Consider the following 26,192-nt stretch of genomic DNA (forward strand, 5'->3'; position numbering starts at 1 on the left):
ATCTGATCATAATCATCTACATAATCAGAATGTCCTACTCCTCTTGCCTGATCAAGACCATTTTCCTGATTACTCTGCCACAGGGACACCTGCCTCATGTGTTCACAAGATATGGGTGAATGGGGGCACTGACCTAAATCTGAAAAACTTTTATCCAGATAGGATCAACAGAAGACATGTTACCATCAAAGACTGAAGGAAAGGGGAAGCTGACCTACACTTTCTGAAAAGAACAAAACAAAAACAAAGCAAAGGACCTTTATTCAGTCACAGGAAAGGAAAAAAATAAAGAAAGAAATTATCACATTGGAGGGGAAAAAAAGCAGTCCTTGAAAAAGAAGCTGCATCTCCCAGCTAGCAACATAGAAACCCTCCACGTTAAAACTTCTTAAGTATTTCCTATTAATTTTTATGTGATCGTTTCCCACTGCATTTCAGCTCACGACATATTAACTGCTGCTATGTCCTATTAAAATCTGCTTTTATTCTCTTAATAAATTTGTATCTTGAAAGGAAGATACCTGAGATATCAAAATGCAATGACTTGAGGTGGTAACCAAAGCTTTCATGTTGACCGAAAAATAAAAGGAAAAAAAAATTTAGAGTTGCAACATGAGGTGTCAAGAAACAGACAAGTGAGGAGTGAGGTGCTGGCATTGAGCAGTGCTGTAACTTCACCACTGGAATATTTGTTTGTGGTGGTTGTTTAGCAAACTGGAAACGCACTGCTACAGAGGCTGGGAGAAAATCCATCAAAGCTGTAACAAACAGGTAGGCTTAATTACCAGACAAAACTGAACACATCACAATTTGGTAACTAGATTTTGTCACAGTTCATCCAGTATGCAGTCATGAAAAGCAGCCTGAAAATGTTTAGAATTGCCTTTATAGTTTCCCTGTCATCTCCAGCCTCAATTTTTTAAAGTACCTATCAATATCACACCAGCAATCAGGCGTTTCAGTGGTGGAATCTAGTGCTGTACCAATGAAAGTCAGCATTCATAAAACTTTCCCTCTAATTTCACTATTACTACTCTTTGATCTTTTCTATTTTCAGTTTTGTAGAAATTACAGACTTTTTGCTCTTCTATCACTGATATCTCTTTTCTCTTCAAATCAAAATGATAGAAGGGTGAAATCCAAACTCCTTTGAAGTATGGGTTTCCTGTTTTTCCTTCTGGGTCTTCCTCTGAAACTGCAACCTTTTGGTTTAAGCTCTGATTCCCATGCTTCTCTAAGGCAAAATAGCGAAAATCAAAACCTCTGTGTCTTGTTTTCCCTAATGACTCTCTGAACTTATCTCTGTAAGATATTTCGAAACACTTCACTCATTCCCTCCTCTAGTATGAAACTCTGAGCTGATATTTAAAGTCATATGTGCATCCTTCTGAGCAAACTTGCAAAAGACAAAAACCAAAATTTTACATAAATTCCAGTTACTGCAAATACACTACTTTTGAGAATTCCTTCAGATGAAATCTTGCTCCACAATTTCAAGCATCTGTAAAACACCCAAAATACTGGGCATAGATTACTTCTACTCAGTAATTATAATTACTACACTATTATTTCAGGTGTTCTTGTATACTGCTGGCACACCAGATCTTCCTACTTTTCTCGCCCCCAGTGGCTGAGTCTACAGATATGTGATGAAATTGTTTGGCTGCAAATGTTCAGTGGGGAAGTATGTGATTCATTCTCCACGTGACACCCAAGAATTTGTGCCCGCTAGTATCAGTCAGGGAAAGTACTTTACATCACAGCTCCCTCAGACATGGTGCCCTGTGTGATGGTGCACCTTCCTGGCCACAGCACAGAGCCATTGCTTCTCCCCTTGTTTGCCACACTCCAGGGAAGGCACAGCTGCCAACTCCCCTCTCAGTCAGCTCTTCTTGACACCACAAGCACTGGAGCATTTAGAAAAGCCCATTCCAAGGCACATGACCAACAGGCCTTGCCACAGACAGTTTTATATCTGGGATGGGGTTTCAAAGGAGGAGACCTGTCTTTAAGGTTTGGCAGATGCGGGGCATATGAATAACTAGTGTGGTTGATGCACCACTTGGATTTGTGGATGGCAAGTACAAAGAGTAAGCACAGGCTTTTTCAGTGCAAAAAATACTTGTTCAGAAGATAACATTTGTACAGAAGATAATATTGTTGAATCAGAGGGACATCAGTTAGCATGGAGGTTGTGATGCTGGGTGAGGGAAGCAATAGGTAGCCCTGACTCTCACAATGGTTACTGCTAGTCAAGATAAATCATGACTTTTTTTAGTCTCTAAGTCTGTTTTGATATGAATTGGTATTGCACCAACCATTAACTTTGTGTCATTGTCATGCATTGCTATCATAATCACAAAACACCCACTTATGACCAAGCAGTTCAGAAAATACAAAGAACACACAGCAACCACAGCTAGAAAAATAACTGTCTCTTTCACTGCACTCAATTCAAAAAAGAATAAAACAATTCTCTTTTTAACATTTTTCATACATCCAGCAAACTGAGAGCATAAAATACTGCAAATAATGTACTTTTTTCCATGGGAAGAGTGCTGTGATTTTTAAAGTCCACAAGGAGTTAACAGCTTTAGAGGTAAATTGGTGTCATTGAGACACACACCAAGAAAAAAATGCCATCAAAGCTCAGGAAGGATAACAACAAAGAGTGTGGAGGTGGCTTTTCTGAAGAATATCATGCCACTCCCCATGTGATCAGATTCAGTTATCTGGGATGCACATACACAAGAATCCCCAAGGCAGTTATTAAAAACAGGATCACTTTTAGAGAGTTTTATTTGTCCATTATTTATAGTAGGTTGGTTGGCAAATAAAATATATTTCACTGTCTTCATCAACATGAGGGAGAAAAATTTCCAATGTTGTAAATTTCCATTTTATACCATCCTGTGTTCCTATTATCATAACTCCCACTCCTAGTGCTCACTTCTCCCCTTTGCAATGGATTTACACAGATAATTATAGAGAACTATCAATTCAGCCAGACAAACTCTGCTATTAAAAATAAAGAAATACTGACAGATATTAAGTAGCAAAAATAGCTCAGTGAAAACTCTTTCAGAAGTGCCTTTTTTCCCACAAAAAGAGAAGAAGCCTCAATGAATGACCTATTTCTTCTCTAGTGACAGAATCTAAATGTAGAAGGAAGATGTGGGGCTCATGAGAACAGCAGCAGCAAAAACTATCAAAGTCTTAAAATAAATTGATAAAATGAACAGAAGTATGTGGTTCAAAATAATGGTCAATTTGTGTTTTATGGTAAGATAAATATTAAATGGCTGAACTGTTAGCCATAGTGTGCCACTTTTAATTTAACAATCCCTAGTACTAAAGGAAAAAGTTGAAAAATATGTCCTTAGGTTTTAGAAAGACATCCTGGGGAAACATGAGGGGAAAAAAGGATGTACAAAACAGACACCCATACAGACAGCATGTTGGGGACTATAATAGAGGATAGAAGGAATGAAAATAAAGATAAATGCAACAAAAAAGGAAGATTCAGGATGACTTTTGTTGCTGGATACGTCTCACAACTCTGTGAGTGTTCCCATATGGAAATAAAGAACATACAAGGTTATGAAAATCTGGTTGACATATTATCTTGGATTCCCAAGGAGCTCTTGGCATGATTCCCTCAAATGTTTTCTAAAGGTATTAAGCAGATCATGAAAAAAGCAATAGGTAGAAAGGAAGGAATAAAGGTTAGGCACAGCAGGTCAGTTATTACACTAAATAGTGTAATATTACACTGAAATAATAATATTACACTGAAGCAGAGGTAACCACAGTAACTGTGTTTAGTAGGTCCTGGACTGTTCAGAATAATCCTAAATTATCTACAGAAGGGTGTGAATGATGAAATTACATCAGATATAAAATTTGCTGAAAGTATAACATTACTGAGGTCAGCAAAAAGTGAGTTGTGAGGAGACAATGTAAAACTACATGACACTGATTCATTACACAATAAAACAGTTGAAACTGGATTTTGATAAATGCTAAACATTGTAGATATGAACCTTCCCAATTGTACATGGCCAGTAAGTGGCTACTAGGTAACTGTCGCTGCTCAAAAAAACTAGAGGTGTTTTTCTGAGCCCGCACTGCAAGAAAGAATTTGAGGTGCTGGAGCATGTCCAGAGAAAAGCAACAGAGCTGGTGAAGGGTCTGGAGCACAGGTCCCATGAGGCATGGCTGAGGGAGCCGGGGGTGCTGAGCCTGGAGATAAAGAATCTTAGGGAGACCTTATCAGTCTGTACAACTGCCTGAAAGGTGGCTGTAGTCAGGTGGGGGTCAGCTTCTCCTTCCAAGTAACAACCAATTGGACAAGCAAATGATCTCAAATTACACAAGGGGTGATTTTGACTGGAAACATTTTTTCACAGAAAGGGTTGTCAAGCATTGGAACAGGTTGCCCAGGGAAGCATTGATTCACCACCTCTGGAAGTATTTAAAAGATGTATAGGTGTGGAACTTAGGGACACAGTTTAGTGATGGACTTGGCAATGCTGGGTTAATGGTTGGACACAATGATCTTTTCGAACTATAATGAGTCTATGATTTTGTTCCACAGATACCATGCTATAGTAGCTGCTTCTTATATTTTTGGGGTTTTTTCAATTCATGCTAGATATTATATCTGATGACATAAATAATTCCAACATTTCAAGAGGCAAATATTTAACATTTCTAATAAGCTTAAAGGCTATTAAAAGGTTAAGTTTTCCAGTTTAACTGAAGTATTATAAAGTAGATAGTAATTAGGAAGCAAATTTTCAAAAGGAAGTGTAAAGTACTTGTAACAATTTCTGCATGCCTAATTGAGGTGAATAGAGTCTTTTTATGGCTTGATTTTAATTTTTTAAATTAATTTGAGCCTCAGACTTAGTGAGAACAGTAGTTTTTTAGCACCAATAAAAATTAAATTCTAGTGACACTAGATATTTTATACTTTGTGACTAGAGTCAACATGGCTCTTATCATCCAATCTGTGACACAAACAATTAAAATCCTGATGATAATTTGTGGAATTTGATTACATGACTGAATGAAACCAGTGAAATTTGAAAAAGGGAGAAACATTTGAGGGAGAACATCTGAACGTAGAAGAACACAAGAATTAGATCCAACCACCAGCCATAAAAAAATGAGAACCAGAAGATTCTATGCAGTAAAATTGGAACATGAACCATGGAGATTAACAAAAGAGGAGAGGAAAGGAAATATTGAAAAAAAATGAGGGAGTGCCTAGGGAATATTAATCTGTCCAAGATGAAATGGCAAGACATGTCCTTGCACAGCAAATGTTGGACCGTCACTGTGCCCCTGTGTGTAGAGCAGTATTTCTCTACATGTGCTATGGAAAAACTCAAAATGCTCCTAAGGTCAATAATTAACAAAATCAAGAGAAAGCCTCACATTAACCTTCCAGTCATCAAATACTACATACGACATGTAAATATCAAAACATTTTTGTTTACTTGACTATAAATAGCTGCAGCAGATGTCGGCAAGATGAAATAGGATTTCAACTGCTTTTTTCAATTAAATTGGCCAGATTTAAAATCTCACTTCCACCTGCTTGCATTTTCCATTACTATGTAACACAGTTCTTTGGCAAACAAGGAAGCAGAAATCTAATGAAGTCTCTAGACAGTTATTTAGCTGCTTTTAATTAATTATGCCAGTGTGAATTGGGAATTAGCAAATGCTCTTTCTCTTAAACCTCCAAAACTTGGTATGATCACAAAGGTTCAGAAGGAGGCAGTCAAACAGTAAGAAAACTACAAAAAAATCCTAGTAACTTTAGCAGAAATTACATAAAATAATTTATTAAGAAGATCATTATAATTCAACTAATTAAATTATTTATTTATTTCTAAAAGTTATCAGTTCTCCCTAAAACAGCATATTTTGCCCTAACTTCATGGGTAAAGATTTCAATTGTGTAATTTAGATTGTGGCCTAATTTGTTCTGCAACAGGATGAAAATAATTCCTTCAAATGGTGCAACAGAGCAGCTGAAGTTTTTTCCAATAAAATTGCTTAAAATTAAAGTATACTGATGTCTCAGCTTCTATCATCTTGATGAGGTAATAGTTTTACAATTAACTTTTTATCTCAGTAGGCTTGTTCAGACTTATTTTTGTAATAATATTTTGTATTCTAGTCAGTACTTTTTTTGATCCTTTTCTCTCAATAAGACTCTCAAAATCTTCAGTGGAATAAAGCCCATGCTGCCTACTGAATTGTATGATGATTGTTGGTTTGTTTCAATTTTTAAAACCAAATTGAGCATCAGACACTGATATACTGAATACTGAAAACCATTCTGAGTATAATCTGGAGATTTTAATATTAAAGGCAATATTATTTCCTGTTAAAATAAATGCCTTTGAAGTCAGCACCATGGAATTAGGAAAAGAAAACTAAACTATCAAGAGAACTAAAATTTAAAAAATTCATTTGATGCCTTGCTTTTAACCAGAGATAAGAAAGCATCAATAGAGATCTGTTTTATACAGAAAATGTGTATATCACACAAGTTATAGTTGAATCATAGAATTATAGCACTGTTTTGGTTGGAAGAGACCTTAAATTTCATCTAGTGTCAACCCTCCTGAAATGGTCAGGGACACCTTTCAGTAGGTCAGGTTGCTCAAAGCCCAAAGAGATCCATTTTGAATCAGTATTCTACTGACAATATCAGAAAGGTTGCTCACAGAAGCAACTTTACAGAACACATGTATTTTGTCATACCAATGCCTAGTACTATAATTTTATTTTTACAATCATTTTATTGTACAGAATATTATGCTAGATAGCAGCAAATTCCATACTTGTCATCTTTACCCATTACTCCAAGATGGACATTTATTTATAAATTAAACAGACAAAACTCATTCATACTTCTCAGGTAATTCAAATGTTTATAAAATTTCGTAATTACTAGGGTGAAAATACATGAACTATTTTTATGAAATCTTGCAAAACAATGCCTCCTTAAGAAAATAACAATGGGAGAATTTTATTTAGTCATGTTTAGCATGATAAAACAGTTGTAATAGTTTGACCTATCTGGCTATGTGAAGGAAACACTTTGTCACCAATACCATGATAACATACTTTGCATCATGATAATGATCTCATACTTTGCATCAATCCCAGTCACAAAATTTGTACCTTCCCAATAAGTGTAAAAAACTGTTCTTTTTTAACCAGATGCCACACTACCAAAGAGATCAGGAGAAATGACTGCTCTATCAAAGAAAATTGAAAATGAGTACTGATGTTACCTACCACCTATCCACAAGTGAGAAAATAAAATGGCCAAACAAGGAACATATTAATCACTTTCAAGAGTGACTACATGGAAATGAGATTGTTTAAACAGTACAGGCACATTTGCAGAAAAAACACCTCACAACAGGTGGCTGTGCAGGTCTATGTGCTCTTGGAAACACTCCTAACACATGCAGTCTACACAGAATAATAGATTATACTAATCTGGAAGAAGCTTCAGTGGAAAAAACATGAAATCCAATAAATCCGACATATCCTGTCACTATTGAATTGAAGACATTACACTTCTGCTCACCATTTACAAAACCTCTCTAAAGGCTTTGGGCAAAAAAACCACCCTTTTCACGTGAACATTTCCCATTTCACTCCTGGAACCTCAGGAGTGGTTCCAGGAGCCACTGATTGCCACACAGGTAAGTATTCCTTATGCTGCTTGTAATTATAGGAAACCTGACCCACAGAATTTTTGCATGAGTATCACAATGTTAACATTATTGGTAATAAAGGAGTGTCTGTAAATTCTGACATTTTCCATTCTCAAACAGAATTTTGTTCTCCTTTCTTTTTGTGCATCTGAGATTAAAGTAATTATTCCATTGAAATGTTACAGGATCTGATCAAAGCTCAGATCAAATTCACCCAGGAGAAGAAAGTCGGCAAGTTAGTTGCACTGGAATTGACAAAGGTTTGTGAGGTTTGCTATGGAAAAAAATGTGCCTGAATTTCTATCAGGCATAGAAAAACGAGAGTGTCTGATGTCCCTGGGTTCCCAGTATGAGGGGTATGGTATGTGTGCAGGCAGCATAAATTAGTTTTATTGAGCTTTCGGGTTGGTTATTTTTTAAAGTCAGGATAATAAAAAGGGAACATTCTACTCTTACTCCACTTCCACAGGTTTTGATTAGTGCAAAGACTGCAAAGATAAACGTGACCTTTCCATTCTCTTCTTCATTCCTTCTCATAAGAGACTTTTTTCTGTTAGCAATCTCTGGAAGTACCTCTCCTTTTCTTGCAGGTCTCTGGTGCATTTTCCCAAGTGACAATTGTTTAGAACATCTTGTCTGGCTCCTGTTCTTTGCTGCTACCTTTCTGCATATAACTGGGGAAAAGGCAAAACTGAGAACTGAACAATTTTTCAAGTAAACTTTCAAAAACTCAAAGAAAAGCCTTAACATTTTTCTTCTAACTCTTTCAAACAAGTACTGTGTCTTTTCAAGGTCATTATTAGTACACCAGCTGCTGGAGAGAGAAAGACTTTACTAAAGAGGGAAAACGAAGAAATAAAAACAGATGTTGTGCTACTGAGCCCTCCCTTGTTATTGCTCTGGCTCAGTGACCACAGTTCACATGCATGCTGATGGGCATCTAGCTACAGATTAGTTACACCAGTTAGATGAAAAAACTACATACAAATGGTGAGAACTGAAACTGAAAAACCACAGGAGGGCATAAAAATCAAGGTAGTCTTTTTTCATAACTATAAAACTTAGATTTAGTCATATATATTTTTGGCTTCAGTGTAATGGCCAAGAGCGATAGCAAGCTACTTCAACAGGCTGCCTAAATGAGCAGGAGCAAAGCAATGTAAATGCATTCTGAGCATTCTAGAGCAGCTGCAGTGGCTCTGCTGGAGCAACCATTTGATAAAGAAGTGCCTCCAGCCAAATTCAGCTGGTTTACAACTATGAGAAAATTAAATAAGCAACACTCAGGAATAAAGATACTTTAAAGGAACACGAGGATTATGTCTAAATATATTATCTACACTTTAAGGCATTTTCTGAGACATCTAGATGAAAATTATTCGTGGGATGATTGGAAATGAGTGTTTGTGAATAACACCATTTTCTTGTGAAAAGACTGGAAAAGTCATAGTATTCCTTCTCCTTTAGGAGACAACAGCATCATTTACTATTAGGATGTTGAATATTAGGGAATAGAGAAATCAAGTGTTTGCCAAAAGGACATTGAAGAAATCAGTGCAAGAACCAAGTACAGGACTAGACTCTTTGGAATTTAAGCTGATACCTTTAAATCATTTATCCTTTTTGTTCTATTTTTCCCACTACAGATTAAAGGAACTTCAGTATCTGATGTGGTCAGTCTGGTGCATTTCACGTCATTAGTGATCATTTCAAAAAAGAAAAACACAATGTAGAAAAACAGAGTAGATTTTCCACATTAAGAGTAATTGGCAACATCAGTGAAGCATCAGCACTTACCCTGTAATGGTCAATTTGACAACACATGTCTGAGTGCCAAACCACGAGCCCTCACAATTCTGTAAACTCAGTTAATTGCTTCGTTTCAGGTTGAGATCATGCTTATATTTATGCCTGAATAAAACTTCCCCATTAAAAATAACTTGGACAATTTCTGTTCCTTAAAATTTTACATATGAATTGTAGGCTGAAACACAAACATTTTTTTAACTACATATTGAATAGCAAACAATGTAACAGCAACCGCACACTGCATTGTGCACATCTATTCTGGGCACAAGCTCTGCTCCACTGAAATAACTTCAAATCTGGTACAAATTAGCAGAATCCACCTATCATCTCCAGTTTATTTTCTTGATGGAGATCTACTGCAGCAAGCCAAAATCTTTCGAATATTCCACCAAATATTATTTTCCATTTATTAAAAACCTGCATGATTTTATTGACTGGCAGTTTACAAGTTCAAGCTTTTTACTACTTTTTGCTAAATTGCTTTTTCCAGGTGAAACTTTTACACCTATTAACAAACTGAAGCAAATGTTGCTGTCAGGCCTTCTGCCTTATGTTTTCCCACTATCCATAATGCTGCCTACTTCATTCTCGCTTAAATGGTATTGGAGTTATATTCCCTATGCAAAACAAAGGGGAAAATTGCATTTCAAAATATTACTTCTTTATATATAAAGTGTGGTAACATCATTTTCTTCTTACTAGTTCTGTGTTTTATTAAAGAACAAGTTGACTGTAAGAGTTAGATGTTTTCACCCTGGAGAACAGAAGGCTCAGGGTAGGACCTCAACACATTTTTCCAGTGCTTAGAAGACAGAAATTTTCTTTACAGGGAGCCACACTGAGAGGATAAGGGGCAATGAATACAAGTTGCATGGAGAGAGCTTTCATCTATTCAAGTTTCTGACTGTGAGAACAATCACTGGATGTGCTGAAGGTCCTGTCAGTGGCAGTGTTCAGGATGAGAGAGGACAGAGAACTCGGTAATCTCACTCAGGCTTGCCTCTCCATGGAAGTCTGCACCACCTGATCTTCTGAGGTTCCTTCTAACCTGATGACCCTTCTGAAAATCTCTCAATTTATCCCTTAAATCACAATTCACTTGCCTTCCTTGCATGAGTAGCTGCACAGCACTGGTAGATGAGGTGTGCAAACAGTCCTTACATTTTTCTGGACAGAGTAGAATATACTCTTAAAATATGCATTCCAATCTACTTTATGTTGTTCTTCCAGGTACGTGGCTGATATCAGATTTAGACAGAGAAGATAATTTTCAGGGCCAACTAAGGCATTATTTATTTCTGCATCATAAAACTGCACAGGTTCACAAGTGATTTGTAACAGGACCCTATAGGATAGTTTTAAAAGACAACTGAGTTAAACCCTGACCCACAGGTAAAAAGTGATCAGAAGACACTGGAAATCCAAATTACAGTGACAACAGATTGCAAAAATTAAGGGCTTTGCCACACAAGGTTCTAGACTGACTTGTCCAGAACTGAAATGAAAAGCAAAACACTTACGGATTTTGAAAAAAACAGAACATTTTCAGAAGTTCTGTCATGTGAAAAGCTCTTGCTCACCATCTGTCAAGTTCACTGTCATCTGGCAATTCTGAGCATTACCCAAAGGAAGCATTTAGGGCGATTTGTTTTCTGAAGATCAGAATTTAACCAGCTCCAGATAGCTGACTTTGGACTACGACCAAAATACATAAGACATTTTTGTCATTGTGGATAGTTTTTTTTCCATCCATGTAATCTGAGAGGATAAAACCCAGCTTCAGTTAAATTACTGTGGTGTTTTGGTTACATATGTTAGTAGTTTGTGTGTTTGTTTAATTTTAATTGAATAAGAACACAAGGAACCAAGGAGACATGTTTTCTGTTTAGCAGAAGCTTGTTCTATTCCAAATTTTGCAACAAGCAGGTAATCTGAACAACAACCTATTCCAGTATTGCAGCTCTGGTTTGACAAATAAAGGTTAAGCTTCCATATCAAATAAACTTAGTCTAAGAATCTTTCAAACTCTTGTAAACACAAAGAGGTGTTTTTTAGCTGACAACTGAGAAATGCAATATCACACTTAGGTCACTTGAAGCCTCCACATTATCTCCAGGAAGCAAGCATACAACACTGTTCAAAGTTAGCTGAAATTGTAGTCATCTCTCTCACATAACATGTCAATATGTTGTGCACTGACTACTTCCAAATTACAAATTACATATTGATAGCTGTTCATTGCTCAAGTCACAATTTTAAACACAGTGATTTTGCTTTTTTCAATTATCATACTTTGAGTTCTAATTTGACAGAAAAACACATTTTAAAAATAAAGACAAAGATTACTCCCAAAAATAAAAAAAAAAGAAAAAAGCAAGGAAAAAACCAATTTTTATTAATTTCTCATCATTTTTAAAGAAGGAAGATTATTTTTCCTCTAACCAAAAGAAATGGGAACCTCCATAGAATATTTTATTTCTACAATTCAGCATTTTCTACTAGAAATAATTCCTTTATGGAAAACTTCTGATCAGGTAACTAGATTCTTGTAAACCCAGGAAAGAAATAATAGCTAAATATAATAACCAAACTTTGTTTCCTGCTGGGCATACAAGATACCAAGGCAGAGTTTGGAACCAAATCCTTACTTTCATTTCCTAACCCAGCTGATCAAGTAATGAACTATTCTTCCTCGTTTCCTCATTTCACTGATTTTATTTGCATTTCATTTTCCATTTAAGATGCTACAGAAGTGTACAAATTTAAGATTCACTTTTGGTAACAGTAGAAGAATGTGTTTTTAGTACTTCTATGTATTTTTTCGGTATTGAAAAATTCTGCAAGAAAACATCTTGTATTGAACAAACTATTTAGCATAACACTGAGTGAATTCCTCATGCACTCAAACACATTTTCTACCAAAGAACTGTCATTATCATTCCCATATTGTTTCCTGATACCTCCTGCAATAAAATGGATAATCAAAATCCTCAATATGTTAGTAAAGGTTTCTAAGATTTTATGTCTGTTTAGCCATTGAAATTGTACTGGTCCAATATTTGTCTTGGCATTCCCACCACAGCAGAAAACAAAGTCAGATCCAATAATTTTGAAAAAAAACCCTAGAATCTGAAGACAAGAAAACAAGAGAAATTACCTGGGTCTTCTATTGATAAGTTCTTCGTTAACCATTGAACAATATCTGAACCTAGGAGCAAAAGAAAAGGCATTATAGATTAGTAAGTTTTCTCTCACTATTCTTCAGATCCCTGAGGCAATTCATATTGTTCTTTCACAAAAGAGATCTACGATTTTTGCTCAGTCTGTCTAGAAAAAAAACACTGGCCATTCTATTTTAGTTTACTTTCTTTTTTTAGCTTTGTTTTAGCAGTGAGGCATAGAACTTCTTTCTTTAGGCTAGGACTTACAAAAAGTAAGAGAAGTGCATTAAGTGTGCAGTAGTAGTCTGCATTTTAAAAATTACACTGCCACAAAATGTACACGGAAAAACACTTTATTAATCTAAGTTTCCCCACTCCCTGTGCACTCCCCACTCTGCTTAAAAATTAGTTTACTAGTAAAGGCAAAGTTACCTACATATGGACCACCAGTGTATCAAATTCCACCTCATGGCTAAGCTATTGACAAAATTCATTTTCCCTCAGCGCTGAAGTGCTTTCCTTACCACTCCAGTCTCCCTTGCTCTCTAGGCCTTAATTTATTGCATATCTTTTTCTTTCTATTTAATTGCCTGCCTTATTTTAAGGTCCCATGCTATTGCTTACCTCCTAACACCTTTGATACCAGATTTCTTCCTGCCTTTCACACTGAGTATCCTTCCAACCTCACCTCCTAATTCCTAACCCATCTGCTCCTCTTGGGCATGTACTTCTATCAACTGCACTTCTATCACACTTTGCACTTTATGCCACCAGCTGAAGTCAGGCTTGTATTTCAGACAGAAAGCTACAGTTGAACTTTACCAACTGTGAACATGATTTGTAAAATAAATTATGAAGCATTGCTGCAGGAAAAAAACCCCAAGCCACATTCATAATTTGAGCAACTTGAAATAACCAAACTGGCTTAGAGGGAAAATGAGTGAAACACTGAGGGATGTTACATCCATGTTCTTTATGTTTCATGAAAAAACCCCCCAGTTCAGACAAGCAATGTAATAGAGACATCACATATTTCCTTATAGAACCAATATTTAACTTGCTCATCCATTCCCCACCAAGCATGACAACAAACCTCTTTTATAAACCTTAAATTTAAAGCAACAATAAAAATCTATACAACTTACACAAGTATAAACCAAATCAAAACAATAAAATCTCTTGAATGTACTATAATATATATAACATTAGAATGTGGAGTATATTTCCCCTGTCACTCCTTAGATTCAGTTTCTTCCTGTATTTTACATACTGAATAATTTTCTTTGCTTTTCTTAAGGCAATGAAAACAGTATTTTAAAAAGGCATTTCAGAAAAGAAAGGAAATTTGGTTCTACTTCTAGATTTTATTTTATTACCCTCAGTGAATAGCTTTATCATGTATATTACAAAGCCTCATTGATTATATCATAGCTTTCCATGTATGTATGCATTACAAACTTGATTACATAGCAGTAAAAATCTTTAGAGACTTAATAACCATGTCTGGAGCAAGCATTTTTCATTGCTATGTTAAATGTTTAAATCTTGAGAGATTTTAAACTGCAGTGGCAGACTTTCTCAAAGTATTTACACTGTTGTATTCCTTAAATGAGAGAATTTACCTTTGCATGCTGTTGGAGGGATACAAAATATTTCACACAGATATTCCTATCCCAAAAATATTTTATTTTTTTAAATAAAATTTTCATCCTTTTTTTATATATATGAAATTTACAAGGTTGACACTGAAGGAAGAATTTTAGTTTATTATAAGATGAAACTTCATAAACGTCAATGACGCAGTTCCAAGCATAGCTATATTTTTCTGTCAGCTGACTAGAGAATTTAGTCAGCCCTAAACGTTTTCCTAAATCTTCAAAGATCAAAGACAAAAATTGGAAAAACAAAATGACATTTTGAAAACTGATTTTTAACTTTGTCTTTTTTCAAATCTCTCAGGTACCATATGGGAAGAAGTTTTCTTTTCATCTTGCCTTCAAACACTTTTTCCTTTTTTCCTCTTTTGAAAACTCTGATTTGAGTATACATGGTCTGCACATCAGAAATTTCACCTCCATATGTTCCAGCGTCTTTTGGCTTATTATAAACAATAGTGGGCAATCCACTTTCTTGAAAATGGCACCACCTGATTATGAAAGTTCATTGATGCTGTATTCACACTTTATCCTGAAGCCATTGCCCTGGCACATGAAAGCCTGGACAGAGTTTAAGCCAGCTGTTGCATTCTAACACTCTGATGATTTCAGAGATATGACTTTCATGACAGATTAATAAATATCAACATCAACACTCTCCTTCTAGAGTAAAGGCTATTCAAGCAAAACAAACTTGCAATTTGTCATATATCAAGTGAGAAATTCATTAGTTCATATTTCTTTGGGAGATCTTGGGGCCAACTCTGGTCCTAAAATAATAAAGGCATTAACTTGTAGAGCTTGCTGGGTGTTTTTGTAGCTACTAGTTTTAATGTCTAATCAAAAACATTGTTTCCCTTAATTATTCCTGTGCCCTTTTCTAAGGTTTATTACTTAGGCAAATGTGTTTCTAAAGGCAAAACCATTACTCTAATTTCTTATCTCAGGAAAAAAAATAAAACAACAAGGCGGCAAAACAGGTGAAAACGGGAAAATAATATTTCCTGTGAATGTAGCTTTGAAAAAAATCTGACCAGTAAATTCTTGACTGTTTTCATACATGACACTTCACATCTATAGGAATTATGATTCAAGACTATAAACTTTATTATTTCTAAACAAGAACACTATAAACTTCATTATTTCTAAACAAGAACTAATACTTATGGAATGAAAAATCTTTAACTTTCAAGCCTGATTCTGTCATATCGCCAGAAATCTAGCAAAAAGACAAGCTAGTCAGATGTAAATTTCATGGAAGCCACTACCTTTGCAATGGACTCACCCGAAAAGGAAAATTTCAGCAATCCAAAATAGAAAATGTTTGCTGTGTCAGATCCTCAGTTTCTGTATACTGTTTAATGTGTGATATCAAAGACCCAGCTATAACATTGTTAAAGCACATTCTCAAGTTCTCCAGGTCTCCCTGCCTCACTTCCAGCAAGCAGCAAAAAAAGGCAAGTTGGCTATTAGATCTGCAAGGTGCAGAAGACTTCACTCTAACTGCCAACTGAATTTTGAAATCCTAGAAAAACCTTCAGTTGTCATGCCAATTTATAAAGCAAATAAAATTGGACAAGGTAAAGCAATAATCTTTAACAATACCTTAAAGCTAGCAAAAGCAGAAAACCATTGAAAAAAGGGGGTTTTAGATATAGAACCTGAAAGCCGAGGGTAAGATTCCTTAAATGCCAGCACCTATCCTGATAAAGGCAATAAAATTCACAAGATCTTACTCAAGTCCAAAAACAAGACAGACTTTAATCTTTAAAGAAATAGGCAAAACCACATCTATATTCATATACAAATGAAAAAGACTCAGTCATGTTCTTTGTGAAATGTACTTGCTGAAGATTCTACAAGTGATTAATTTTAAATGAAATGGTCCAAAAATAGCAGTTGCTGAAGATGTCACAGCATTTTAAGAAAATATTTTTGAGGAAAGCATGCTCTCTGAACTCTGCAATAGTAATTTCCAAGTCAAAGCCATAAAGGCCAGGGCAATGCTAAGGTTACCTTTCAGAGAAAATCACCTATTCTAAATAAGTCCTTACAGAATACATTTTCCAAAAGTGCTGGTTCTGACCTGTAGAAAATTTCACAGGATTATAAATCAAATTTTTGCTATGCACAGATGCAATGAGCCACGTAAGCCTTCATCTGACAGGAAAAAAAAGATATGATAGTAGTACTGGGAAAAAAAAGCAAAATTCAAAATGCTCTACCTTTTCCAAAATTCAAAAACATATCTAGTGTAAGAAGAGACAGCTGCAAGAAAGTACAATTTATTAATTAGAACCACAAACCAAGAGACCACTGAGAAACAATTCAATGATTTCTTACTTCATAAAGACACAGGTTCAACCTCGCAAAGAAAATAGTCTTTTGCTGTTGATATCTTGGTTTAGTAACTGAAACCTATTCTTGTTTTTACTTTTAGACCTCAGAATATCTGCAGATAATGAAGAGAGAAAGCAACGCATGAAGCTCCCCTGCATTGCTGATAGCAAGAGAGAGGGTTTTGCTGTTGACAACCAAGGCTTTTGCCATCTGACCATGGCATGATGGTCATGTTTGCCCAGCACCGTGAAATCTGGGCAGCTGTGCCTGTTTGGTGCTGAGAGGCAGGAGCAGATCATTTGGGTGCTCCCTCAAGGGAGCCTCATGGTTGGCTGGCCCAGCTTCACTGCTTCACCATCACCTCACCTTCAGAACCTGGAGAGTTTTGTGCAGGGCAGCTCGCAGTACAGAAAACTTAATTAACGTGACTCTAGAAAATATCACTGTCTAAATTTAAGACAAGACCACTACTAAATTAGCAAGGAAACAGTACTGTATTTCCATTATTTCTCTTTATTTTTTATATTGAGAGAGGAGGGTATTGGGTCATTTTAACTTCCGTCTTCAATACCATCACTTTGTGGTGATACATCAGGAAATTAAGTTTAGTCACTGATAGAAACTTCAAAATACTTGATCATGACTAAAAAAATATAATGTGCAATTCCATTTCTCAGCACTGATTCAGACATTGGAAACACGGAAAGTGGATTAGATGAGCAGGGAGATTGTAAACACCAGTGGTCTCTCAGGCGTTAAGCACAAGCTGTTTTTTAACAAAAATTGCTGTCTAATGGATTGGAGGACTCTGCAAGAAAGGCCTTTCATTGGTAAATGGGGCAAAAATTATCTGTATTCTCCCTTAAGTTTTCACAATTACAAATCATAGCATATATTTCCACAGTTATACCAGCATGGATATTTTAACATTTATTTTCTTTATCTGAGAAACAAAGCTTGTGTATGAATTCTTCATGCATATATCGGAAAGAAATCTATTACTATATAGTTACAGGCAGAAGGACAGAGGGAAGAAAAACAATGGCTATATTATATTTGGCTTAAAATATGGAAAAATACATTATTATCCAGTACCTATACTGGATTATTCAGATTAATTTTTCCCTATGTCTATTACAGCTGAGCAAAGAGCGGCTTTGCATCACTTGATTGCAGCGTCCACAGAAAGGTGAAAGAAGAATGCAGGGACCCATCTCTGACACTGGGGTTGCAGAAGTGCCTGAAGAATCATATGCCCCATAAAATTCTTACCACCCTATATTTTTAGCTAATTGATTTTTTCCTTTCTTTTCTGTATTGTTTTGGATTAATGTAAAATAGAGTTATAGATTTAACTTGGTTGAATTTTTATCATGAGTGGTAACAGAGCTGACACTAATAATTTGAATACCCTGCTGATTGCACTTACATATTTAACTTTCTGACCTTTACTATTTAAGTGGGTTTCTTAAAAAAAAATATCCTTGATCAGAGTGCAATTTGATTAGGAAATTATTTACATCTCAATTTTCACATATATTTCTGCCACTTGCTTTTTTAGAATTACTGGTGAAAACAAATGCAGAAACTTACTCTTTTGACCTATTATAATTCAGGGTGGACCACACACTTGTTCGAGTTTTGTTAAGGAAGATTGTACCCAGGTGCAGATTTAAAAATGTCTCTGAATAATCCTCTGAATAATACTAACTGTAGAGAGAATATGACATATTTTAATGAAACTACTCAAGCACAAAAGTAATTGCAGTTTTTTAGTTTTAAAACAACATAAGCTGAAAGATTTTTTTTTTCCAAAGTGAAGGTAGATAAAGGAATTTGCAGAAATAAAACCCTCAAATGAATCATCCTACTGCTTTTGAGTTGGATTCTTTCATTCTCAGCTGTAAGCAGTGCTTAGAAACACTTAAGCCTAGAAGGGCAGAAAGGATCCATAATTCTGCCTAGCCTAACCTTGTGAAGAACAACATGTTGCTTGATACTGTTGTGACTTTCTGCTTTAGACAGGAAAATTCATCTACATTCATATTGTGAAAGAGCCAATAAAGAATGCAAAAATCTGTTCCATTTCCTTACCAATATGAAATGAATCAATGGTGCTGACCAACAAATTTCAGTAATGTAAACCCTGGAGTCACACTCTCTCATAACCAAGCTTCTGAGCAGAAATCTGGTTTATAAACACTGAAAGGATAATTAAATACGGCTGCGTATCTGCGCCACTCATTATTGTAAAAGTGGCAAGTCACACAGGTCCCTGTGTCCTCCAGCAAAAGGGATTGCTGCTTCACTCCAGCAACACTTTTCTCTAAAGTTTCCCAAAAGACATCTTCTACTTAGATCTCTTCCACAGTCACAAATGATCATTTTACAAGTGACACAAGCTGTGCTTAATTGGCAAAATGCCAGTAACCACTGATGAAACTCTGTAATCCCAAGGCTCTTATCCCAAGCACTAGAGTTCCGTATCTTGCTGAAGAACATTGCTCCATGCTAAACATTTGCAAGACAAGAGCAATGCTGTTTAGAAAAACTAAGTTGCATGAAAGCCCTGTACAGCCTGTCTACTGCAAAAGAAATTTTATGCTTTTCTTCAAAGTGATGCAAAGCCTCATGATCTTGATGAATGATAATAGAGTTTCAGTGTGCACATGACATGTAAAATCTTAAAAACTTTCTCTATGGAAAAAAAAAATTGTGGGTGAAAAAGCCCATAAAATATAAGTAGAATTTTAAAGACATTAAAATGCCTTGAAGAAATTTCATTTATGAGAAATCCTCGCCTCCAAATAAAAAAGAAAAACAAAACAAAAACAAACCAGCCAGAACCAGAAAAACATAAAAGTACACTTCATCTTTAACTAGTGTATGTTTTCTTCAAGCAGAACTTTTAAAAACTGAGATAAATAAGGAGACCAAGAGACTTATCAGCGAGACCTACTTGATTTCCTGTTCATCAGAAATCTTAAATAATGCTAAAAGAAGATAAGAAGCTAAGTGATTTCCAACTTGTCTCATCATGATGCCCCTTCCTTGTTCTCTCAATCAATTCCTCTCTTTACCTTTCAAAAACCTGGAGACACACTTGGGTATTATTAAGAGGGAAACATCCAAGAATTCAGCTACTCATCATGTTCTCCATCTACCATTACCTTTGGGAACTCAAGCTAAATTACATCCTCCAAAATAGTTCTAGATCCAATGCCAAGTGGAGGGCAGGAAGCCTCCAAACACCAAGCACAAGGGTGTCCATGCCACCAGTGTGTACAGTGTAAATCAACAGGCAATGAGGCTGTTCTGCAATATCAGTGCCCCACCTTGTAGGTCAGTACCTAGCCACCAACTTAAGACTTTTTTTTTCTATCTTTCTCAATGATGATGTAATTTCTTTTTAAAAATAATGAGAAACTCCACATGGAAGAGAACAGTCTCTACTGTCTGTTAATTACATTCTCTAAATTATGAGGCAGCTTGATCCAAATTTCTGCTCAGACACAAGCAGTTTCAGGCCTTTGAACTTAAATGCCTCCACCTCAGTTTTTAGGCATTCTGGTTGTGGCCCCCTTTAATTCTGTTTGCTGGAACTGTGGCTCTTTTGTGTTAAATAGCTCAGGAGATGAGAAGAGAAAATAAATTATTTACAGCCCTGTAGGACGTCCATGTGGGAAGCTGAGCTCCTGGACTCCCCTCCCTACTGCTGTGCAGTCTGGTTAATGGGAAGTAGAACAGCACTGGCACATGTATCCTGGCGGAGAACACTGCAGGGTATGAATGTAAGAGCAGTCACCCTCAAGAACAGCTGAGAAGGAAATGAATACGTGACTTCTATGACAAGTCTGACCTCCCATTCCTGAAATAACATGTAAAAGGGCAATAGAAACATCACTTTTGTCTAATTGTCTTGAATTCTCACCGTGAAAAATTCATCCAAGATTATTTCAGGAAAACTGACAATGCATTCTTAAGACAAAAATTTGCTACTTGCCATAAATAGTTTATGTACCCTTCTTTTTGTATCTATGGATGTTTTACTGTGTCTTGCTGACAACTTTGTATATAGAAAAGAGGTAGATTGATAAGCATATGTTCTTTCTCTCATACACATATCAGTAAGTGTTTGCACATTGCACTTTGATAATCTTCACAGCACAGTAAAAGCTGCCTGAGTTTATCTCTGCCACAATAAACTCTTTTGCTTTCTTATTTTTTTTACATCAGCAACTTGAAAATAGAGTGTAGAACCAAAAATCCTCTAAGTTCAACAAAAAACTTTGTGAAACTCCTGACCATGCTTCAAGCAATTATGTACTTTTTTATATTTCCACATTAATATCTCTAAGAAATACAATATTTTCCTTCAGAAATGCTTCTTCCAATTCTTGTCATACTGGCCCCCAAAAGACACCCACACACAGATGGCAATGGAAGGAAGTGAGGAGCAATGTAATTTCTGCTAGACGCTTTTAATATTTATGGAGGATTTTCACAGGGGAAAATCCTCAAGTCCTAATTCAGGGGTAATGGGAATAAATATATACATTATATTAGACTTGATTTGGGATTTTGACTCCAGGAAGAAAGTCAGTGGGGACAGAGTGACTTGCAGTTTTGACATTTGCCCAGCAACAATGTCAATGTACTTCCTCACAAAGTGTTCCTACACAATAATAGTTAATTTATACAGTTGGTTTGAAAATGGGTTTTTCCACTGTTGCTATTTCAAAACACTCTTTCTGTGACTCATGCTTTTGCTGTTCTCTTTGCTTAAGACTCTCAAAACTGATGTCCAAAAAAAACCCTCTTTGATCAGTGTCGATTTCCTGACTAATCCAATCTATTTAATTTAGTTATTATGACAAAAAATACACCTTTTAGAGATTCAGTGATGCTTAGTACAGCAGCACAATGTGATGCTCTGCAGATGCTCCTGAACCACAAGTTTCCCAAGAATCTGATCATTACCCAGCCACTCTCACACATACAGAAACCACTCCAACAGGAAACTTCTTCCCAATTAAAAAAAAAGTCTACAATACAGGAGTTACACAAAATAATTATCTTCAGAGATACAATCCAGTTTAGGGAAACAGGCTATAACAGAAAGTCTGAAAACATGAATTTCACAACAAAATGCCAAGAAATTGCAGAATGAAAATACTATGTCTGGCCAAAGTAGTCATCTGGAAGTTTTCATTCTTTATTACCATTGTTCCTCAGCCTGTAGCACAGATCAGCTATTTTTCAAATAGTACTAATAAATAAAAAGTATAAAATACAAGAAAGTTTGCTGAAGCTGCAAAGAAACCTTCAACCTTAATCAGAATATTCAGGTGTTACACCAGAAATGTCACTGACTGATCAAAACTTTGCTCAAGGCTTCTTTTTTTTCTATTTGAAATATGAAATGTTTTCATATTCAATAGACCACAGAAAGTTCAAATGAATTTCTATTCTTGATTAATCTGTGCTGGATGTTTTTGTGATATTTCCTCCAGATCCATGATTATTTTAATACTCCTATGTCTCAGAGTTTACACTTCAAAAGATCTGCTGCAGGGCTACATTTTCAAAAGGGAAAGAAAATTAAGTTATCCAAATTTTAAGTACCTATATTTTTGAGCATTATTCTGAGTGAAAATCTAATCCCATCCAGTTTTTACCAAAATATGACTTTAGTATGCTTAGTTGCTTGGCATAACAAAAAAAATTATTTAGTATGGAATGAAGTGAGTTAGAAATAAAAATTACTTTGCTCCAGCTCAATACTTCCACCAAACTCAGCATAATTTTCATTTGCAGTCTTTCATCACTATTCAGAGATTATGAATTAATTTATTCTAAATGTTGATAATTGTGCTGCACAACTATCTGAAGCAGATATTACTGGGTCTGTTCTCAAAGATATAAAAATCTCAGAGTTCTCATGGAAGTTCTTTACATATGCACCTCAAGAACCCTGTCATAATAAAGGTAAAATTTATTAGCTCTTAGAAAATTCCCAATTACTCATTGAAATATAAGTTCTGCTGACAATTTAAATTCTCTAAAAAGATTTATCCATCAATGGAGATTTACCAAAAGTTGAGATAGACATTAACTACTATTTTAATATGCAATCAACAGCTCTTGGATTTAAAATATACTTAATAATATCATCCATAATAAGTAATATATTTCTATCTCAATTTGAAAATTTAAGTATGGTATATGCTCAATGATAGATACTAATAAATTTGAGTATACAAGCCAGTCATTTTATACATTGTGCTCCCATCCATCACAATAAACTTATCAAACCTAAAAGTAAAACTTGGAGAAAATAAATCCTTCTATGTTTCAGTTTACCACATACATTCTCTTGCTGCTGTGTTTCCCAAAGGAAATTCATATCAGCATTTGTAAGATATAAATTGCAGCCCTGTAGCTAGTACTGGCTTTTTCTCTATGACATTTTTATAGGAATTCAAAAGCCACCTTTCTGCTTTGACAAGTAATGTGGTACCACATTACTCAAATACATTTTTGAAGGAAAGTTCTTTGCTTTTTCATCAGTATCAGGCAATGTTCATAGGGCCATCACTAATGCTTCCATTTTAGGAATGTCTTTTGGAGCTTGGACAAAGAAACAAACTCCAAAAACCTTCTGTTTTCTCCTATCCCTACCCTCACATTCATTATATCCAGAGCAACCATTTAATAACACTAATCCACAACCTCATGGGAAGCATTCGTAAGTTTATGGGGAAAAGCTGGAGAGAGTAATTTTCCACCATTATCAAGTAGAAGAATGATTAAAAGACGTTATTCTGGACAATCCTGGACCACTAGTCCAAGATGTAACCTTTGGTATTTATTCCTACAGTAAAGATAATACTTCCTCATACTGTGCTGTGGATTTTGGGGGCTAGAGAACAGAGAAGCATTTTGAAAAGATCAACCTGTAAGTATTAGTGCAATAAATAATAGTTCATGTCCTGGAGTCTGGAGTCTATTCTTCGGGTTATTTTAATGTACATGTCAATGTTTTATTTCTTTAGAAATAAAGAGCTGAGAACTGATGGTGTCTTACTGTGGACATAGGATGGGTCTTTAATAACTTAGACTTGTGAGTACAGAAGCTCTTTGTAAAGATGAGACTGTAGTTCATTATTTTTTTTCATTCTTTTTTTCCCTCTTCACAAAATCCAGAAAAAAATTAGGTTCACACTGTTGCCTAGGAGTATGCAGTGACGTGGATACTACTTTTAGCACCTGTTGCGTCTTTGCTGTTTACGTTGTCAGAGTAAGAATAAATAGTATCTAGATGTAAAATCACCCTTGGTGAGGGAACATGTACACAGCCATTCAGCTACCTATCCAAACCTGGCCCTCTTCCCAGCCCCTGTACAAACCATTTATTTGACTTTTGGTTTCTCCTTGTAATTTTTGAGGACTTCTACATATTTTATGTAAAATTGTTGATGGCCACCATTTCTTCCTTAACCACTGACTGCAGACTCAGAAACAGATGATATATATTCTCTTGGGAAAATAAAGGCAGGATCAGTGAAGAAACATCAAGCAAATAGAAATCCAGTACTAGGATTACTGTTCACAAGTGGAAGGCAAAAGTAAACACAACTCTTGCGTTGAGGGCCTGGAGACAATAAACATTTGTCAATCAGCTAAGGAATTGTGACGTCTACACAAAATATGGTCCCAAGGTTGGGGTGAGTAAGAAGACATTTGGGAAAAACATGTTCTTGCTCAATCGTCTTACATCCTTAAAAGAGCTAAAATGAATTCATCTACAGATTACAAAAGAAAACTAGCTGCACTCCCTGCAACAGGAAAAAACCCAACAAAACCCAAAAATTCAAAAATTTAAAGTATTTCTTCATAGATAAATATATCCTGCTCAATCTGGCACCAGAAATTAATATAATTCTCCTGCTACCTTCTTGTCAGATAAGAAATCAGGGGAGAGCAGCAAAGGGTGCTTGTACTTGGACTAGCAAAAAGCCTGGTTATGGCAGCTTGACAGCCTGGGAACAGAACTGTTCCCCTCTCAAAATAAAGGGGAAAGGGAGTAGTAGTAATATTACTGGTGAGAGCTTTGCTTGATGCAAAACAGGATAGATATAAGTCACATAGAAGGGAAGCCTTAATCAGCATATCCCCTTCAAATTTCAGCTTCACTTTGAATGAAGCAGGTTTGTACTTAAAAACCAAAAAAGAACATACTTGGCTGTTTTAGTCTTCCTTTCTACTATTCCAATTCTATCTGACCTGGCATAAATCTGGGCTCCTGTCAATAACAAATATACAAATAAATGCCCGCTTAGCACTGTTTGTTATCAACAAATTATGTCCAATGGATGAGAACAGGCCAGCCACATTAACAGCCAGTAAAACATGCTGCAATCAAGCAAGAGATTACTCTATTTGTCCTGCAGCACACAAACACAGCAGCAGTTCACACCAGTCAGAAAATATCAGAAGAATTTCTTCATCTCAAATTCACTGCTCTCATCTTTTATTGACTTAACAAAGAGTATGTGTTTGGCCATTGCTATTTCTGGAAAAACATTCCACAGTTTTAAGCAATGGCTGATGGAATATATTTATATGCTTGTATTTTTAATTTTTTTTTTAAAGAAAGTGATGGCTTACTAGTTTAAGTGAGTATATTAAAAAGTATCTATAGATTCAGCTTTAAAACTGGCTTTCTTTCTTACTTACAGTATTGAGTTTTCCCTCACAGGCTATGCTTCTAGAAATGACTGTCACTAAGGGGAAGGAAGCAACAAGGTTTTACTACTGTTAATACACTTTACTTTTCAGCAATTTTTCCTTCTCACATATTTAAAATTATCATTCAGCTTGCATTATGAAAGATGTCCTTGCTAGTTAGTGTTTTTTTGTTTTTAGCAAGTAAACTAACAAAGGTAGACCAGTTCTTGTTCTTCAAACAAGAACGTGTGCACAGAGAATATAGAGGAAAATTACAGCCCTGAGCACAGGTTCTTAAGATGAAGCCCACACAAGTAACTCTTGTTACATACACAGCAAATACAAACATGTAATGCTTTAACGATGCCTAAATTTGATCTACTCTAAACTTAGTAAAGATGATGATTACCAAACCAAGCATATCAGTGAAGACAGATCATCTGGCAGAGGTAAGAGTTACTCTGCTGTTTCACGTTGCAGAGCTCATTCAGTAATTTTAACATGGAAGTATCTTATACTAGTTGTTTTTCAAACATGTTGGAACAGCGAGTCCCTCTGCTAAGGACCCTACAATCAGCATTTAACCGAATAATTAAGATTTTCTATGTTTATCATGTTCAGTGGTTGCTCAAAAAAGCCCCGACTTATTATTTTCTGAGTATCCCCAGTCAAAAGAGAATCTTCAAAAGGATGCTTCACAAATCACAACAGAACCAGAGACACCAGAGTTTCTTACCTTGCAGCAA

General features: G+C 35.7%; 1 protein-coding gene across 4 annotated transcripts in view; it reads right to left on the bottom strand.

Moving 5' to 3' along the window:
- RGS7 (regulator of G protein signaling 7) overlaps window positions 1–26,192 on the bottom strand; it is a 243,269-nt gene that overhangs the window by 71,105 nt on the left and 145,972 nt on the right. For all 4 annotated transcript variants that reach the window (XR_004060577.1, XM_030944612.1, XM_030944611.1 and 1 more), the window contains one exon: window positions 12,718–12,768. Coding sequence is in view for 3 of the 4 variants with exons in the window: in XM_030944612.1 (XP_030800472.1) it covers window positions 12,718–12,768 (51 nt within the window). In the remaining variant the exon portion in view is untranslated. The remainder of the gene's footprint in view (window positions 1–12,717; window positions 12,769–26,192) is intronic.

The sequence above is a fragment of the Camarhynchus parvulus genome, chromosome 3, assembly GCF_901933205.1.
Source record: "Camarhynchus parvulus chromosome 3, STF_HiC, whole genome shotgun sequence".
In the NCBI taxonomy this organism is placed as follows: Eukaryota; Metazoa; Chordata; class Aves; order Passeriformes; family Thraupidae; genus Camarhynchus; species Camarhynchus parvulus.